The 20,474-nt window shown below is 38.9% G+C and overlaps 1 protein-coding gene across 13 annotated transcripts in view; it reads right to left on the minus strand.

Moving 5' to 3' along the window:
* The window catches only part of LOC111252518 (uncharacterized), a 63,922-nt gene extending 49,329 nt beyond the window's left edge, over positions 1-14,593 (minus strand). For 6 of the 13 annotated variants that reach the window (XM_086982902.1, XM_086982903.1, XM_086982895.1 and 3 more), the window contains exons 1-2: positions 13,128-14,518; positions 3,260-3,367 (exon numbers count right to left, since the gene is read on the minus strand). In XM_086982902.1, coding sequence (XP_086839028.1) covers positions 3,260-3,367; positions 13,128-13,154 — 135 coding nt within the window. In that variant the 5' untranslated portion in view covers positions 13,155-14,518. Of the gene's footprint in view, positions 1-3,259; positions 3,368-13,127 lie in introns of all 13 variants that reach the window. The other 7 variants (XM_086982880.1, XM_086982867.1, XM_086982862.1 and 4 more) reach the window with 6 other exon arrangements.
* Between the last annotated feature and the right edge of the window lie 5,881 nt (positions 14,594-20,474).

Below are 20,474 nucleotides of genomic sequence, written 5' to 3' on the forward strand. Positions count from 1 at the left end.
AGGATTTTATAAACGGAGAAGTGCTTGAGAAAAAAAACAATACTGCATACGGTTCTGCTGCATCGGGTAAAAAAAGCTATCCAATAGAAAAGACCCGATGGATAGAGAAATGTTACTCAAGAGAATACCAGATTATACATGGCAAAAGTCGTTAAAGCTGCCATTGTGAGAGCTTCAGTGGAAGGTTCCTTAGCGCCTACAGTGTTTTCCGGACCTCATAACGACAAAATAGTGGAAATTCCCAAAAAGTAACCGAGCTGTTCAACACCAGATCTAAAAAGTCTTGTCTAAACAGAATAAATAAGTTAGAGGAGAGATAAGAAAAGATCATGGAAAGAGACAGAAAATAATTTATTATTTATTATTACTACATTATTATTATATTATAACTTGAAAAAACAAACTCGAATGCAAGGCAACGTTTTCTATGAAAAACGGCCAATACTTCCGGACCAACCTAATGATTTGAAGTAAAACTGTACTAGTTAGCGATGAATTCGTATTTCGCGACAAATATGTACCCAGATGGGCTTCACTGGCCCATTCTTTAAGCGGTCAAACTACACCTAGAATTTTAGCAAGTAAAAATTTGTGTCATATTTGACGACTCAATGAAGTTGAGGATACGCATCGAAGAAACGCCCTAATCTCATCGTATATGTTAAGAGGTTGAGAGCACCCCAACAACAGATGTCTCAGTTTCTATAAGGCCCTTATGGTACCAAAATGAGTATGCTCTTTGCATGTCTTAGCTCCTTCCCCTAAAAGAGGCCAAAATATCTCGCGGTGTTCACAATACAGATGCGCAAAGCAAGCCATTCCATAACTCGACGCAGTAGTGTGCAAATACTGAATTTGAAAACAAAGTTTCCCAAGCGACCCGCTTGGCGCGTCATAGGAACGTGACTAACTTGTTCGCTAACAAGTCTCTCACTGTCTTTGACATGGGAACTGCACTGAGCAAAAACGATGCCCGTAATGGATTTGTAAAAAAAAAAAAATGCTTCCACCTGGTCGTACTCTACTCGTAGCTCGTAGCTCACTAGGTCGTTTGTAGCAATCGTAGGGTCTGTCTTTTAAAGTTGGTTGTGTTGTCTAAACCCATTTTAGAGCAATTTTCACTGGAGTTGTTCTTGTGTCCGGCATAGCAAATAAGTTTCTCTTAAGTGCCGCGGAGGCGTTTTAATATAAATGGCTTGTTTCGTTTTTTTCCCCGTGAGCTCTGCATAGACAAACACCTTAGTGTCGGCTAGAAGGACAATGGTCATTAACAACAAATGGTTCGAGTTTTAAGTCTTGTACTACAAACGTTGCTTCAGATGGTTGGCTCCCTGCACGAAGCAGTGCGTCTACGTTGCAATTCAAACCCAAACCACTACGTATCTTATAGTTCAGTAGGCAGAAACGTCACCATGTGGCCCGCCTAAATAGCCTTGTGTAACACTTGCGCCGTCTCTCACACCTCTGCGCAATACAGACTTGGTTATTTTTCCTTATAGTGTTGGCAAATACCAGAGTCAGCTTTGCCAACAATCTCCCGTAAGTCAGAGTTAATCAATTTTTGGCCATTGCTAATAATAAGTAGTGTAACATATGTAATACTAAAAGCACGCGCTATGAACAGTGGAATATATTTAAATGCTAGAGATGTCTACCACAGGATATATGGAAATCTAAAGCCAAGTAAGTCTATCATTTCCATTGGGAAAGGACGAAGCACCTCTTGTCCCAATCTGACTGTGTAGTCATGATAACTAAAGGGCGAAAACATAAAAGTATAACCGAATTAAAAGTGCAAGGAAAGCCTTCTAACTACAGCCATGTTCCCCTCTAAGCAATGCCGTGACTGGTTTTTAGCAGAGACAGTACCGGTAACCACTTGAAAATGCTCCTTCAGTTTCAGAGATCGATTAACTTAAAACGGATTTAATAGCAACAAACGAAGTATATAAATTAAGGCTTTTTTTTTGGATTGTATGCTCACGGTGTACCGTAAAACGTTCAAGAATGTGTTGAAAATTGTTTCCGTAGAAATATCAACTGATACAACTTAAATGCTTAGATACAGCGTGGCTTCAAGCGCAGTAAAGTAGGTGAATGTTCTTCAGCAGTAGCTTAATCATATGTGTATGACTAACTAGAAATTGTTATTCAGAAGATTCATTTTAAAGTCGCCCCTGGATCCTCAGCGGGGCATTTGCGTTTGGTCAAGAGCCTATAATGAACAACTCTACATCGGAACATCATTGAGAAGATAATGCATGTTTTGATAGCACGGAAATCGTTATTTTCCGTTAATGAAAAGTTTCAAAATTTAAAGTGTCAAATTAGTAAATGTCCTTGGCATACTACTAGGCCTTTTGATATATATAATATGTCGTATATAAGGCCTGGTGTACACAACGTCGCCATTAATATCGGTAAGAATACATGGGACTGATGTAAAAGTATGTAAATGTAAATAGTTCACCAGGAAGCAGCCTGTTTTGCTAGGCTATGTTGAGTAGACCGTAAGACATGACCTGAAATCATCCGTTTATAGCATCTGAATAGCAGAGGTGACGTGAATCTTAGGTAATGCAAATGAGGATCTAAATATTGTTGTCTCAATGTCCCTCAAACACATAAAGAACATACAGCAGAGGTTGAGCTCCGCGTAAAATAACGTTTCAGCTGGATTCTTAAACAATTTTGATGAGAAATCCTGATTTAATTTATTTTGTATTTATATTAGCCAATCGTGATCTACGCGACACCTACCTGAAATCCAAGCCTAGACATTACATAAAATGAAATATATTTGCTGCCCATTGGAATCCACATGCAAGCGAACCATATGAGACTATATATGTGCCTTATACGTTGCACTATGTGGTTTTGTATCAAGGTGGCATCTTCATACGGTCTGCTTATATGTGGATTCCAGTTGCTGGAAGTACGTGGAATACGTTGTAAGTGGAAAGAAGAACATGGAATCTTCTTAAAGATGACCTCAGTTTTTCATCTCCAAGCACAAGAAGCTATCCAAATTAAGTTTTTCGAGCCTTGTTGCCGGATTCGAGTAATCCTATTTAGCTGTGTGTTGATTATTCTCTAACTGTGGTAGACAATTATGCTATGAGGGCATATACTTGATGCCTATTTTATCTGTAAAACATATGAAACATTGTCTGAGCAAACTGATAGCAAGTTAAGCGAGAACGCTTTCCCTCTGAGCGTTCGTAGCGCCCTCTGAGCGAAAGTACTAATTCACACTGACCTGCACGACGAGAACGATGAGCAAGGCAATTACGTCGATGCATTTAAGAATACGGTTAAGCGAACAGCGCTCACGGCCCCGTAAGGTTCGGATGGCGTCGCAACAACCCTAGAAATATATTGGAAACGCAAAAATTCGTCAAACACCATTTTTAATTCAGACCTTCAAACTACTAGATCGTTCGCTTTTGTCACCACAACCTGAGCCAGAGTACAAACAATGCTTTAATTATACTAAATGCACCTTATATATATATAACGTTAAGCAATTTGTAGTCTTCTTTAGATTAAAAAATTCAGTTTTATAAATGTGCTTTGGAGTGGCGCTTGGACCCTAGCTTAAATGTGTAATGGATCAATTTGCTATAAAACATTTGTTTTAAAACATTATCTTACGATTTATTATACATGCAAAAGTTTATTTTTTCTAACTTGCTCAGCCGGTATAAAAGGCCAGTTTAGTCAGACAATACTATGATATTATGAAATAGCAAAATAGTGATTGATTATTGCGGTTAGCGTGAAAATATGAAATTCGAGTAGAAGTCGTGATTTTTTCCTGTACAGTCAGATGTCTTATTTCTGCTGATGTACAAATGGGTTAAAACGAAGACGCTTTTTCCATCGCGCTGTTCAGAACAGACAAATTTATTGTCAAGAGATTAACTGGTTTCACGAAGGTGCGCTAAAAGATCATCTGACTCCTTGTTCCAAATAGTAACATCAGATACTTAAGCAGTTCTCGTATCTATTTCAGTTTTGTTTACTGACGATTCTAACATTTTTTATATGATTTATTGTTGACATTGGTATTATTGATTGGTAATTGAAAAAACTGGCTGGAATTGCCTACAGCAGGATCTGAAAATCGTGCCGCTTTTGAAGTTGGTACAAATTTAAAAAAGAAAATTTATATTCAGTAAATTGTCGATAATCCACTTTATTGCAACGAGAAATTGACGACTTGTTTAAAATCATCCCATCGTTAAATGCTTCCAGTTTTCAGAAAAAAGCTCTACTTTTGGCTAGTATCCGACTTATCGAGAGAAGGCAATTACGACGTATGCGTAGAAACTTAAGAAGCACCATTTAATAGCATTATGTCAGTATATCAGCTAGAATTCGGCCTTCTAGAAAGCTCAAAAAAAATATCACGAGTGTATAGGACCAACTTTCTATGATAAACACAAATATTAATACCGTAATCTTAGGTTAGCATCAGTGATACCTAAAATAAAATACCACAAATATAAGTATAATTTACTGACAGGCGGCCATTTTTTAAATGAGCAAACAATTTTTAAAAAAGCCCGCGTTTACGATGCAATACCCGCTTGTTTGTGATGACAGGATATGTGTGCGATCCTCAAAACCATAATTATTCAAATAAATCCAGATTTGAACCGGCCTTTATAACTTACAGAACTGATGCGTCTTGTTTTTCCATACTTGCAAGTATGGAAAATACTTTTGCATCTTAATACCTCTCACCTTAATATATTTATTTATTGTGGTGCGAAACAGTATGATAATAGCAAAAATAAGTGACGTGTATGATATTTGTTAGATTTAAGTGTTGTCAGAACACTAGAATCATTTAAGTATTTCAAACAAATGACTGTTTCGGTCACGGAAGTTCTGTGGCACCCAATTTGCTCGGAACCGGAGAACTTTTGCAACAACAAACCTTTGCATGAGTCAGATTTTAGTGACACGCTGCGCTTTCCTTGCTTTGGTGCATGGCGTCTCGTTCCACACTCGTTAGCCACATGACTAGTCATCTGCGATGGACTATGGGTGAAGGATAACAAAGTGCGCTTAGCCATGCTTAATCTAAAAATTTCTTGTCTGTATTTCGGTTAGCCTTTCCATGAAAATTCCATAAATATGTGGTTATAATAGGGCTATAATAGTGACAGTGCAATGGTAGCGTATAGCAGGCTGCTCGAAAAAAACATGAAACTTTCCTATAAAACAAGCAGCACCCACTTAGCGTTTATGTTTTTCAAATGCACATTAAGCATTTGCATCACATTAAGCAGGAGTATCGGCATCCTGTTGCCCGTTTTTATTTTAGAATCGAATTTTTTTTTTAAGGCTCTTTAGCGCACAGTTTTTAAACTTAGTTAGTTGAATGAATACGAAGTTTTGCACCACGAGACTATCTTAAGGGCGTCACTAAAATAACGACTGAGGGCCAATGGGTTCTTGTGATTGGGAAGCACGTAATTAGTTGTTCCCCCCAAAACGATGGCCTTTTGTGCCAGAAGAATTTATGCACACTATTTGAAACTTCCAGAACAACTTTCTTGGTTGTCGCATAGAAAACAAGCGATGGTATTAGAAAGAAGAAAATACTATTCCTTCTATGTTTTAGTTTGAACCTGATGACTTTCCCAAAGTTATGAAGCCCCTCATGGATCGGTTCTATGCCTATAACACACAATACAATTCGTCCACATATAAATGTTTTTATGGCTAAAATAAACAAATATACCTAAGAGATAAGGTTATGTCTTAGAAATTAGAAGTAATTGCTTGTGTTGCCCTCTTCACTATATTGGTTGACAACAAAGAGCTTTGTGTCTTTTGTAGACACTTTATGGATCTCAGCACAAGCTTAAAACTCATGGTAGGACAATAATAGGCGCATTCTAGTTATTTGTTTGCAGCTGTCATTTGTACATCTCTTTTGTGTATAAATAGCTGTTACCTTACAAATTGGATATATATATATATATATATATATATATATATATATATATATATAAGCCAAATACATAACAGGCTAATTACACAGTGAGCTAGGCTCTCTACAGAAAACAATAGAAGCGGCTAGCTCCATGACATTTATCGCAATTCCCTTCATAACATTTCATAACATGTTAAAGTGTACAACTGTAGATAGTTTGTGGTGGAAGCCGTTAACGCAAAACGGCTGATCCCGTTTTTTTCCTTCTAAAAAGTTTCTCTTTGCCTCCGTTTTTAAGACCCCGCCGTTTATTTGGACAGACTTCTCCCCTCACCTTTTGAAACACTTAAAGAAGGCGTCGATTGCAGTAACAGCAGAAGGAGTTTGAAATGAATACTCTATCCCAAATTCGTTGATTCGGAAAAAGGGTAGGTCTATCATTCCGTCATCTAAATTTAAGCCAAAGTCTTGCAGGATTGCAGCTCGTAAGGCAAACGCGTTCCAGGTAGCTCCGGTGTACGCTAAATTATAAAGGATCTGATCTTTAAGCTTGAATAGAATGTTACCTTTAGGTTAATAAACACCGCGTACAACAGGCTCAGTAGCTTATTGCCTTTTCAATTCGGCTATAAAAACAAAAATAAAAGTACATAAACAATATTGGATAGGATTTTAACACAACTTTCTTTTGCAAGAAAGACAAATCGTTACTCATTAGAAGTTATTCGTAGAGTAATTTTTTTTATTTTTATTTTTATTTATTATAAACTAACCAATTTGTGTATTTTCACCTGGCTTCACCACCTCTCCTTATGCTATTCTTCGTGACTCGGTCGACAGCGTTAACATCATGATACCAAGTTCAATATACGGATGCTATCCAAAAGAGGTACTTCCTAACACCTGTCACATAAGGTAGTTAAAGAAGCAACAAATAACGCTAAGAAACTAATATATATATATATATATATATATATATATATATATATAATATCGTTTGAAACCCACATGCGCAGACATCAGGCACGTGGACCGACCGCGGTTCAAAAGGTTTTTCAAAAATATATTTTGAAACCACAAAGCATCTACGGAATCGCACCTACGGCCTCATTCATCGTAATGTTCACCGTAAAATCATTGCTCGAAGCACCGCAAGAACGCACGAGCCAGGCGCCTTTAGTAAAAGTGCAGCCCGTTTTCTTGCGGATGGGCTACAACGGTCGCTATTGAACGAATGTAAGAGGATGGCAAATGCTGGTTAATGTGTCGATCCCCTAAAAGTAGTTTTCGTTGTCCATGATAACGACGTATACTACCCCGCATGATTATAAAGTAAATCATGTCTTATGTACGATCCAGGCTGTTACACAACATCTAGGAAAACTGAAAAACAAGTGCAGTTGTATATACTCATTTGAACAAACAAAAGAGCACGTCTCGGAACTCCCAACGGCCTCAAAAACCCAGACCCGCGTTAAAGAAAGGCTGTATTGACGGATCTACGCCAGCGGATGCTTATCGCTTGACTTCGTTCTTTGACGGACTTCACAACTACGAAAATTCTCCTGGGCACTCAACCGTACTTTGTACTTCGAAAGATAGCCTACACGGCCTTTGTGAACCTTGCTGATGACTTTAATGGTAGATAGAAAGCACCGCTTTGCAGACTGAGGGAAGATCAATCGGAGACTTTGTGGCCCAGAACAGTTAAACGTGGCCCCAAGCATTAGGAACCTCGTCACCTTTCCGTTTTTTGTTGACAAAGCAACTTTGCGGTTTCTGCGAGGCTTAGTTACTGCCGGGCGCGGTGCGCGCTTGCCAATTAATGGACTGTTGTAAACTGGCGTCAGCCCACGGCTCATAGTTAAGCTCCGAAGTGTCGCACTGTATAGATGCGGCAAAGCTTCGGCGTTGCGGTTTATCATGTTAATCCAGTTTCGAGCATCGAAATGGTATTCCAACAGCAAGTTTAAACAAAGATCTCTTACTTAAAAGGTCTCTGAGCGCAATACCGTCGGTGGCCATCATAAATCGCCGCCCATACAGATACAAGTAAAATTTTTTCCTGCTTAGACTACAGCCGAACATGCAACCCTTGACAGGATCCATTTTGCATCTTGGATTAAGAGTTACGTACTACACAACTTCTTGTACGGCGAACAAGTAGTTCAAATATGGAGCCCTAAAGCCGCAATGCTCAGAACAGAGGACTTCTGCCGTACGTGATGCAAATGTTCCTCAACTCCTCTGGAAAACACCATTAATATCATATAACTCCACCAACGAGCTTATTGGCCGCTGGAACATCGTTGAAGCGTTATCTAGCCCAAAAAGCATCCGTTGCCCAAAATGCAAAACGCTATTCTCCTCGGACCTTATGCATACCTGCCAGTAACCACTTCTCGGATCTAAATTCTTCATTTTTCGAAAGCGTTTCTTTGCGGCGGGGGGAAAACTTTTTGGTCGGCGTGTTAAATATCTAATAGTCTACAGATGGATTTGTTAGCGCCTTCTATGATTCAGAAACAATTTATTAGCCTGCAAGCTCTTTGAAGTTTATTTCAGCCTGCTACTGCGTCGGGCCGAATCACTTTTCTTTAACTATCATGCAGAATGGTAAGTATCGGTTCAAACGTGCTTTTACTTGATACACTTTTTTCACATTAAATTGGATAGATCGAAGCAGTTTAACAAGACTCTTCACGAGCGGCAAGTTATTTCTTGGCAAGGTACACGGGCCTGCAAACGAAGGTGCTTCGCCTATTGGCCATCGCTTAGCGTTGCTTTCAAACGATTTGTACCTTTGCCTTTTTCGATAGACAACCACTAGGATCCTAGTATAGAGAAAACGCAAGAACACCCATTTTAGACTTGGACAAACTGTGAAAAGATTGTTGGGTCTAAAAATTATGTTCTGTGTTTTGATATGACAGGCGACTGCACATCTCATGTACAGCTCTTTAGAAAGAAAGATTGTGATCCAAAGTGCTGTAATTGAAATCCACTGCTGTCCGACACAGACACATAAAGCTAGGATGGCGGTGTAGTTAATTTGACTGGTGCTGCTAAGTCAACGTCAAGGGTAACTATCAACAATAGATGGCAACGAACAGGCATCTCTCCGAACTACACATAGTCAGCGATCTAAATTGGAAGTTCAAAGATCGCCCCACGTACTGTAAAAGTGTTCGCAACTTCAGTTAAAGCATTAATTCGAATACTTCGCAGCTGGCCCATCTGCTTCCCACACTGCCCCCTCTTAAATTAAAATCAAAAAGCTGTTCTCATTGGTTGACTTGAAAAAAACTATAACCGTACAACGTATTCATTTCGAGGTCCTACCGTTAAATATAAAGTCCATGGGCCAGGACCATGGAATCTCGGAAAACGATACAAGCCAACATGCAACGCATCAAATCAGTTAAATAATGGGTTCTCCAACGGCTACTCATTAAGATAGCAGCACCTTCTGCTACCTGTCTCTAATAGCTTTTACCAGTGAGATTTGGGCTGATGAAGCTGTCAAGGGCCAAACTGCCGTTTTGATGGGATTTCTGGTTGTGATCGATTAAGACCAATTAAGACGACGGATATAAATACATTTCTTGCGAACTTCGAGTCGGTCTTCAATTAAATAAATCTAAGTAAACTTAATCAAACACCTTCAATTTTCAAGGCCAATTGTGCAACACTAATGACTTTTCACTTATGAAAGCGATATTATTCTTATATATATCACCAATAAAGACGCCGGCAAATATTTTCAAATTGCTAATAAATAGTATGATCCCTATCATATTATCTGTAAAATCGCCTTCTTTAGGACATGCTTTCGGTACAGTTTTTCGCCAATTCAGCTATGAGTGGGTCCTGTTGCCACACATCAATAATTTATTTTTCATAGAGATCTGTTATTTCGTGCGCTTCCGTCGTTTTACAATTTTCCAGGCGTCCTCAACGGGATTGAAGTCTGACGAATTACCAGACCATACAAACACCTGAACGCAATTTGCATTGAGTAGCCTAGAGATAATTTGAACTTGTGACAAAGCATGCCACCACCCGTCTGTTAGTCACCGTCAATGAACTATGCCCGTACTTAAGACAACATCTTATTTTCTATAACCTTAGCCTATTTTTGCTGTGCAAAACGTGTCATTCCAGTGTTTTTGCTATATATAAATCATAAATTTTAACATAATTTTTGTTTAATTTTCGGCAAGACGCCATTTTCGAAAAACTACCAACACTTTGAAGGTATAACGGGCGTTTTTCCCAAGATTTCAGAAGAAGATTTGTCTGAGAGACAGATTTTTTTTAAGTTTTCAAAGGTCCAATTTTTGATGCAGTTTACCCAATAAAAACGAATTCGTTTCATTCGAGCATTCAACCAAGGTTTTTTGACAGCTTTATACATAGTTACCCCGATATTGTTGTTTGTTGAATCTTGGTAGATTATCGTGTAGAACACGCGGGCTGGACATAATACAAAATATTAGCACGAAATATGAATACTAGGCTCAATGAAATCCGGTTTCGGTAAGCCATCACACTGAAATAAAATGTGTATCACATTTTGCGTATCAGCGGTTTCTCAGCGGAAAAATCCTTGTTAATTTCTTTATCAACATATAGAAAATCAATGTAGAATAGTACCGCTTTCATAAATCGTTTGAACTTATCTTGCATTAGTGCTGGAATTTGAAATTATCTGATTGAACACTACTTGTTTATTACTAACACAATGGATGAAGCGGGTATAATCAATATCTAATCCGAACGGATAGCATAACTTCTCGCTTATTAATTCTTCCGCCGACATAACTTACAGTATTGAATAATACGCAAGTCTCAAGACGGGCTATGTGAAGAGCAATTAGAAAATTCCAACGCTATTCCACACCAGTTCCTCTAAGGAAAGTGTCTTCCTGAACTTTTGCTTACGAAATTAGCTTGTTTAACTTCTCACAATGGCTAGGCCCCCAGAACAACACGATCCCTGATCTGCTACTCAGACTTCAATATTATCAATTGTTATTATTATAATGTACCCGGTTTAGAATACGACTTCGCCAGTAATGTCGGGTTTTTTACCTGTAGCTTTCCGAATCATACATCCAAACGTTAATCCACGACGATCTGGGCTAATGAATCATCTCAAAACTAATGTTGACAGTGTTGAGGACAACTCTAGCTAGTACAAACTCGAATCTTTCCATTCATGTTCCAACAGAAATGAAAAACCATTGAAAGCTCGTACACCTACAAATCTTGATTGTATATCACACATCAAAACGATCTTCTTGTACATCATCGCTGACATTTTATACTAACCGGGTTTATCTCCTACTAGGTCACTTAATTTCCATAAACACGCCCTCCGCAATTGTTTCTAAATAACTACAACATGCTGCAAACCGTTCACAGGGTCTCATTTATTCAAACCTCAACATAGCGGCTTTTTCCCCATATAATATGGGAAATCGCCTTTCTGGTAAACGGTGACTCACTGACGACTAACAGTATGGAAAACGCGATAACATTTCAACGAATCCAAGATCAGAATCTTTTTTCTTGAATGGACTTGTCCATCAAATTCCAACCCAATAACGTTGAATTCTCACACGAGCAAATGCTCCAAAACATTGATCGAAATCCTTATCATCTGGCAAACCACCTTTAATTATCTTTAAGGAACCGACCGACATACTTGTCGAACCCTTGGCCGTAATCTCTACAAGAACTTTTGAGGAAAGGGCCGTATTGTTAGTCTTTTGGGAAAATACTGGTACTCCCGTCTACAGAAAAAGAGGACTCGGCTGCACAGAAGTATGGTCATATTATCATCGTAGGTTCTATATCGACTTACCTATGCTCGTTTGAACTTTGCGACTCAATTTAATATTAAATTAAAAGGCGCTCAGCTACTGGAGGTTTCCTAGGACATCTATTCTGATTTATCTCATGCATTTAATAGAGTAAATTTTCGCTAGTTAATCGTAAAGATGCCTGTAGTCGGTATGAGTGCCTGACGTGTCGCGTTTTCCTTACAAATTGTTCACATAAGGTGAAAGCTGGATACTCCTTATCGGTATCTGTGACGATTCGGTCCGAAGTCCCACTCGGCTCTTGTCTTTTCTTTTTTACTAAATTTTGTCGTCAAGATTTCAAACCTTTATTAAAAGCACGCTTATCAAATATAAAGTATACGTCGATGACTTAGAAATCTACGCAAAGAAAAACAGGGCAGCAAGCGTACTTGTTCAAGGGGCGACCAACTTAGTTGCACCCTAGCTGAAAAACAACAAAATAATATTTACAAGACTATTCAACATGACACTATGGATCCTGTAAATAACGATCAGGCGCCATGTGACCTATAAATATTTAGGCGTTATTTTTGCTAATATAAAGTTCAGAACTTATATTGTTGAGCCTTTAAACTGAACATTATGACTGTAGCCTTATCGTATGGAGTTTACAAAACCTACATGTTACTTATATATTTCTTATACTGTAATCGTTCCTTGGTGGATGTGTCACTTACGAGTGTAGCTCTTATTTTAAAAATGCAAATACTTATCCAAATCCTTGAAACAGCTTTCTAAAAGGAGATATATAATACCCTTACGAGCCTATCAAGCTGCGAAGTATTTCTCCACAAAAAAATTACTTATAAATCCTCCGCATATTACAGAAGGATAATTTTATTGACGACTTCTTAAAAATTCAAGGAAGCGATTTAGTAGAACATTATTAACAATTTTGTTTCATCAAACGTGGCAAGACTAATTGAGTCTGTGACGTTTTTGAATAGAGAAAAGTGTTTTGTATTGCAAGCGATGCCTTGAATGCCTCCTATCCAAAAGGCTACATTTATTAAAGTCGAGTGAGATTTGTGCTATTTCAAATGCTGCAATGGTCCTTGCAGTGAAATTGAAAATTCACTGGTATTATACCGTATAAAAAACCCCCAGGCCATAACACGTTATGTTCATTACTTCCACTATTCTTACAAAATGTGATAAATATGCACTAACGATGTCAAACAATAGTAATCTCAGTTGTCACATTGTTAACGACACATAATTTTTTTCATTTTGACAAAAACTGTAGTCTGAAGGCTATACAAAATTGATTTATAAACAAGCAATTGTTTAACATTAAATATACTGACCGGTGGGCTGTCGGAGTGGTAATCCATATTTGGTTATTTACGTATTTAAATCCGTAGTCCATATAAATTCGTTGAAGAACGAAACGAATTCAAAATTTTTCACTCGCTCAATTTCTAGTAACTGCTGCGACAGGCAGAGTATCACAAGACCACTAAATACCAAATGCATCTACTGGATCCATAATCAAATGATTCCTTTATATATGTATTTCCATCAACAGTAGTAGCACCACTAATGTGAGAAAAGTGCAAGTAAAATGACATCTGATATTGAAATTTTAGAAATGTATAATGCTACTCCGGTCTAATTAAGGTTCGCTATTTATAAATGCAACTAATATTGTCTTTAACGAGAGCACAACAGACATTGCCACAAAACCGGTAACTTAGCCGACGTTTTAGTAGCACTGTTTTTTTTTACTCCGGCCTTGCTGAAGTTTAATTTGTTAACCAAGCTTCGGCTAATGTCTCTGTTGGCTAAATACAGCAGATGAAATTACGCTAAGTTACCGTAAGTATAGTTTTATTATTCTCATTACTTCACTCCAAAGAACGTTGATTTTAACAACGAGATGGTGAGGCCGAGGTCGTCGTGATTAATCCAATGGATCGCTTAAATTTATATTCTCACCAAACTTCGCCAGTCCTCACGCAAAGTTGTCGCTGCAGACTTTTCTAGTGCTTTCTTCTTGCGAAGTTTTTATGTATACTTCTTTTACATAAAATGCCACTGTTATCAGACCATTTTGTGGTCTGACCCTTTCGCAGTGGTGTGGTTTCTGTCGAAATTCGTGGCGCCTCAAAGTCTCTCTCCGGCTGTTGCGCTAGATCAGTCGTTTAGCCATTCTTCTTTTTGTTATCATTTTAAACCGTAAAGCATACGTGTGTTCACTCTCGGCCGTCGCTTCAGTCATTGTCGGCTGCTGCTACTGTAGCTACCGATAAGCTGTCTGCTTCGGCACACGCCTCTTCTTTCCCGTTTTCCCACTCACGCTCAACACCAGATCTATTTTCGCGCTTTCTCTACTACGGGAGAACATTGTCACATCACATAATAAACGACAAGTCTCTTAGTAGTCAATTACCAGGGCCTGGAAGCGGCTTTTGTTTCCTTAATATGACAAAATCCGTGGTCCAACGTTAGCCGCAGAATAATTCTCCCGTCTAAGTGTCCTACACAGTGACGTCGATCGGACATCGGCGCTGTTGTGACGTTCCTTCCTTTTCGATCTAGAATGACTGAGTCAGTTCTGATACTGTTAGCAACAAAGACTATATGAGGCATTCTATCCGTATGAATCTGTCAGACGGGTTAAAATTTGACTTCTTTACCGGAAAAGGAGAGTGTACTGAATGTTACTGAAGTTGCCGGAATTTACAGAAACTTTAGCTGCGTAGATGACCGTCAAGTGGTCGTTTACGTTGCATCTAGACTTCACCTGCTTGGTCTCGATAACTTGACGCTACCTTAAATCTCGACATTGCAATAGATTTGAAAGGATACTTACTAATGTAGAGACATTAATAAACAATATCCTTCTGTAAGCAAATGCAGTGTGGCCGGGTACCGACAGTATGTGTATATACGATACTAAGGTGTGATGCGAATTTACTTAGATATCTCACAATGATTTAAACGGTGTTCACTAAAATACCTGTTAGTAGATAGATTTAAAACACAGAAGGACGACGAGTATATGGAAGTGGACTTTTCGGTCTCGGACGATTACGTTAAACGCGATTCTCCAATCAAATTTCTCAATATTACTTTTATATATTAACTAAAAGCTAAAATATGCTGAGAAGTTAAGATAAATCAAGGGCTCATATACTTAAATGTAATTGTTCATCAAACTCATAATAGTAGCCTGCATACACACTTCTCAGTACCTAAAAGAAATCAGCAGTTGACAACCTTTACATGTTCTACATTACATCATATGTCATTTATCAACCACTAGTAATGATTGATAAATATGTGACTCCTTAGTGTGTAACGTATGTTTACTAAGTGTGGGGAAACGACCCGCGTATAATATACGGCGTGTATGACCCAAGTTGCACTGTTAATCCAGTGGGTAGTACATTTAGTAAGGCATTTGACTTTGCGTCAATGTTTTCCATACTTTACTGGTAATAATCGACCAGGAGCAAGAATGGTACATATGCCGTATTAATCTAATACATTATTTGACTGTTGTTAAGCGCCAAATGTAAAAATTGTTTCTTTGAGGATTGCGCAAAACTCTGGAAAAGTCAAAATTTGTAGGCGGCGTTCAATGTTGTTCCGTGTAAATTTAAAGAAATTGGCATTGTTAAGTGCTCCAACGCAATGGTCAACTGTGATGACTTATAGTGGATTGCAGTTTCTCTCAGAGGCCCTTACTTCCCACTCACACCAAGAGAAATCATATGATGCAGGCAATTCTATTGACGACGATATTGGATAATATTTTTTCGAAAATTCTTGGTTGCTGGTGTGGTACTCCTGCAAAAAATTATGCCATTTAATTGTATGTTTTCCGCATGCAGCAAATTTGCCGTTTGGTTTTTGAAGAGGAGTGCTTTACGACGGTGGTGAATCTGGTCCTTTCTACTAACATCTGCTGAAATGAATTAGTTTATTATACGTTGCGTAGGGCTTTCAGTGTTAAGGTGACGCCCTTCGCCTGCAGCGTACGGTGATTAGTTGTTTTGTGTGGTGCTTCATTTTGCGTGCAAAAAGCTCGTCGCGATCTCCATTATAACAATAATTTATTCACCAAAAATGAGCACCAAACCCTAATGGTTTTGTGGAATAAGCTTGAATGTAGCCTAAGCACAATTTACCCCATACCAATGAGTTGAACACAGATAACCGTTCACGACCTATACGAATCCACTTATAATGCACCCTCTCACCTCTCTTTCCGAATGATACTTCTGGATTTGAAAAAAATGGCATTCGTTGTAGTTGTATGGCGATAAAGAGCATCCTGTATAGGTAATAGGAACTATACCTATTTTCAATAGAAGTATACTTCGCAATGGTACCGACAGAGGTCAAATTGTTGTGTAGACTTATATTTCCTTGGTGGCTCTTGTGACAGGTGTATTGTTTGTGAAAGCGTTTTATTCAGCGATCAGATGAATTTTACAATCCCTTTCACTAAATTAAAGAAAGCTTGTCGCTTTATCGTTAAATAGGTGTAGTTTACATTGGCGCAGGCTTTACAATAATGGAGGAGGTTTCCTTCCCCTCCATGACTACATTTGCTGGAAGGATTTCGAACTTGCTTATGGGGCGCCGTTGTGGGCTTTACCTATCCGCGCATAAATGGCGCCTGCTACAGTTCTACGCATTCGTGGAAGTGCGCCTGAAGTTGCTATTTTTGACCACGACCATTGCGGCACAGGAACCAGATTTATAGGCATTATACTTGAGGGATTGTTCTACCGTATATATTAAGCACGGAACGCAGCATAGGCTGAACACGCCGTCTTTATTATCTGAAATCCGTCCGAGCTGTTTAGCTACCACAAAATAATATTTATGTAACACAATTTGGACTTACATGCACACCGTTTAGCTCTCAGTACTGAGTGCGTTAGTCAACCTCGTTATCTCGAACGGGTCGGTTCAATATACAGTGACATAGCATAACACAGTAGACATGGAAAGGTCTCTCCCATGCAAGAAACAAAGTATAAGTAGGAAACCCCCCATTTCGGCCGCAGCTCTATTTAGAATAAAAGTGCAGCGCTCTGTAAAAATCAGTTTTTACGCCTCCACTAAAAGGTGGGATAAACCCACGGATTAAGACTTAAATATGCGACAGATCAGATAGCCCGACGGGTTTATAGCATATAACATTAATGGTATACAAGTAGGTAGCTACTTTAGGACGAACTGTCGAATCTAGATGTTTTAGTTATACTAGCATCAGCATAAACACTGAAGAGAGTGAGTCGACGTGTGTTGTTATAAATGAAACAAGTAACGCCCGGCAAGGATGGACTTAGAGCGTCTCATTGCATAATGCTGCAATGACAATATGTCTCGTAGTCTGTGTTGTCTTTGAAGAACACTGATATCTGTGGAACCGCGAATGCGTCAAAGAGCAACATCGAGTTGACTGTGATTCAAGACTTTTGTCTTTGAAAACATTGTCCTTTGCGACTTTTAAATGTTCACCGAAAGCCATATAGAACTGGCACCGACTAGGTCAGTTTGCTGGAAAAGGGTGAAAGTAATTCGTGGGAGCAAGACGATCACGTTTTTGAGTCGCTCGTGCAAGTCTTAGTGGTAAAGAGGCGATTGTACAAATCGTGCATGACGATCCAGGTGTCGTTGCAGTTTGCAAGTCAACTTTCCTCATCAGGATTATCGGAGATCCTCTTTAAGTTGCAGAGTATGTGTGAAAAATCCAAATACCTCGAGTCTGTCAGAGCAGTGAAATAAGTCGCATCGGTTTCTTGGATGTACCCATGATAGATTCGGTTTTTCCAAGGAATTTATTTGCGAAAAAATCGTTTATATCTTGGAGCGTCCTTTTTCTGCAAACTGAGATGCATGTTATGGAAAAAAACGCCTATCGGAGTATCGAACTCTAAATTTTGCGCATGAATTACATTGATATATTCTGCAATATATTATTACTGCATTAGAATGTTGTCAGGCAGAATGATAGTATTATTGACAGGTTTTAAATACATGTTCTCACTTCTGTCCAATAAACACTGAGAATAGCCGGCGTCAGCCGGGGTAAGGCGCATGTTGGCGGTCAACTAGTTTTTACTGATGCACGGGTCTTCAACATCGGCATCGATACCTCTCCTAATAACCGGTTGTGGAAGTCCCCAAAGCATAGCGTGAAGCTTTCACTGAAAGACTCGCCCGCACCGCATATGCTATGAAAAAATCGATCGATAGCCTTCAAGGCTTCGGGTTTAATCATGGGACGATAATCTAATACAATAAATGAAAAAACTGTCGGAGATCACGAGTTTTCCTCAAAGGTGTATACCATGTGAATGGACCGCGCATACTTTTGTGAAGATGAGGTTTATCGGGAAAGTTTTTATCGTTTCTTTTGGCGCGCCGACGAAGATTAATTTGTGTTAACCTAAGTCTAGGCAACTGCGTGAATTATTGTAGACTATGTCTGTTGTTCATTTAATAATTGTTCGTGGCTACATATAACCTTATGCTGTCTAGTTATATCATATTGGAGTTCTTTCAGGTGGTGCTCTGGATAAGGCAGATTGAAGTCATGTGAAATTTAATTTTGTGTGAAATCATGCTGTTCGTCGACACGCGTACATTCAGTAGGTAATCTTCAACCATTGTCTTCCCGTGTATGGATTAAGATGTCTTGTGGCCGGCTAGTTCGTCACCAACACAATTAGAAATAGATCTCGAATTCCTTATTGTACATGTGTTCCGGCGGCGCCTTCCACCGTTTACTATCAATATTCCTCGTCGAACGAAATGCAGGAAATGTTGGATGCAGGCCTATTTGAACGTAACAAGATGGGCGCCATCGATTGGTTTCAGCATAATGTTGCTCCTTGGACATGTTCCAATAGGAGTAGCAGTTAACAAATTTCACAGCAATGGAGGTTAGTTAGCACAAATTTGACTAAGAGTAGTCGACAAATAGTTCGTTAGGAAGTGACGAACTTGCACAGTCCTCACCCGTACTGTTCAGTTGTTAGGCGTAGAACTTGGGGATCTCAATGTAAAGCAGTATTTTAGCTAAGTCATTTTCGTAGAGAGCCATGGATGCCGCTCGTTTTTCTGGACTTCCCGCAGTTCCCAGTGCCATATTGTATATTCCTGCATGGAATAGCAGTTGCTGCTCAAGCTTTAAGTAGAATAAGTAGGGATGAATTTGCAGATGAGCACATTTCACGTGATAGTCAAATATTTTGAGAAGCTTGCCATAGTACAGAATATCCCATTGAGATGTCATAGCATGATTAGCAAGCTGTGGACACGTTTTGTAGTCAACAAGTCTGCCCATCTCAGAAGAAGGACGCTTATATATATGTTGTTGAAGTACAATATGCTCGCGACGTAAGGCTTAAGGAACGCCTTCAAGCAATAGGTCTTTCAAGTATGGATATTTAATCATCTCATGTAGGCCGTGTTTCAGTACTAACCTATGAAGTTCTGGAGGGCGCACAGGATCCGCGATTAAAGCCTACAAGAATTTGTCGTAGCTTTGTAGTTTTTTCTTGTTTGTCTTTTTGTTCGTTTGTGGATACGTAAGGGAATGTGGACATGCGGAAACCTTTGCTTTTTTTTTTTTGCATTCTTCGGTTACGAGGTAGGTGTTGACACAGCCGAATGATGTCGGAAAAATAAACTTTAACTAGAACCCACAATCACATCCGGCCGATTCTCAGGCTGTTGTCCCTCGACTATTCGTTCGACTCGAAATTTACTGCATATGAGTATTATAATAATAATAACAAATGAAGTATTTTTAAACGTTCAAACATTTATCATTGCGATAGAGTTCCGTTCTGTTTCGGATCGCTCTTGGATGCAGAAGTGAGGATACTCCGCTTATCAACAGATGCCAGGTAGTCGTCATAGTCGAGTGAGTTCTGTATAAGTAATTAATCGAAATGATCTGCAGTCTACTCGTACGCGTATCGATCACAGGTTGGTCATGGTTTAATAACGGAGAACGGTGTGACGGGATATTATGTTCGAGGCTCGGTAATTTTGAATTATATGTACGTCCGTGCTTACTTAGGGGTGTCGGTACGGATCAATAGTGATATGAACACCACGTAAGTTCTCAATGCCCTCTTTAGCTGCTGTTAGGATCATAGATTACTCTACTATTATGATAGATTATCAAGCTAATGTATACCCTTGAGGGTTTTAATGATGACGCGGAAATCGCAACTAGCGGTACTCAATGCCATTTGGCTGCCAATGGAAATTAAGTTTGAAGAAATTTGCATTTTTCGTAATGTTTGGTAACAAAGAGCTTTTTTTAAAAGAGCACTTTATAAAATTAACGACGGATCGTACGGAAGATGCCATCTTCCAAAAAATTATTTGAAAAGATATTCTATTGTCCAATAGAGGCGCCTTTGTACTAGATGTGTCGCTTGAGTTCAAAACGTCAATCTTAGCAGGCGGTTGTATATCACTTAGTATCTTAGCAAGCAGCAGAATTTAGAAAGCAGCCGCGTCACCTTAGAAAAATAGGACTTTATAGTGGCCAAAAACTTTCGTGCCGACGCTTGATAAAAGTATGTAGATTTAATTCATGAAGGATTCTACCAAGACTCGCAGTCGATAACAACTTGCACGTGACTCGGTTGGAATTGCCTGAGAATTTCGAT

Source organism: Varroa destructor, unplaced genomic scaffold (assembly GCF_002443255.2).
Source record: "Varroa destructor unplaced genomic scaffold, Vdes_3.0 BEIS01000001.1, whole genome shotgun sequence".
Lineage (NCBI taxonomy): Eukaryota > Metazoa > Arthropoda > Arachnida > Mesostigmata > Varroidae > Varroa > Varroa destructor.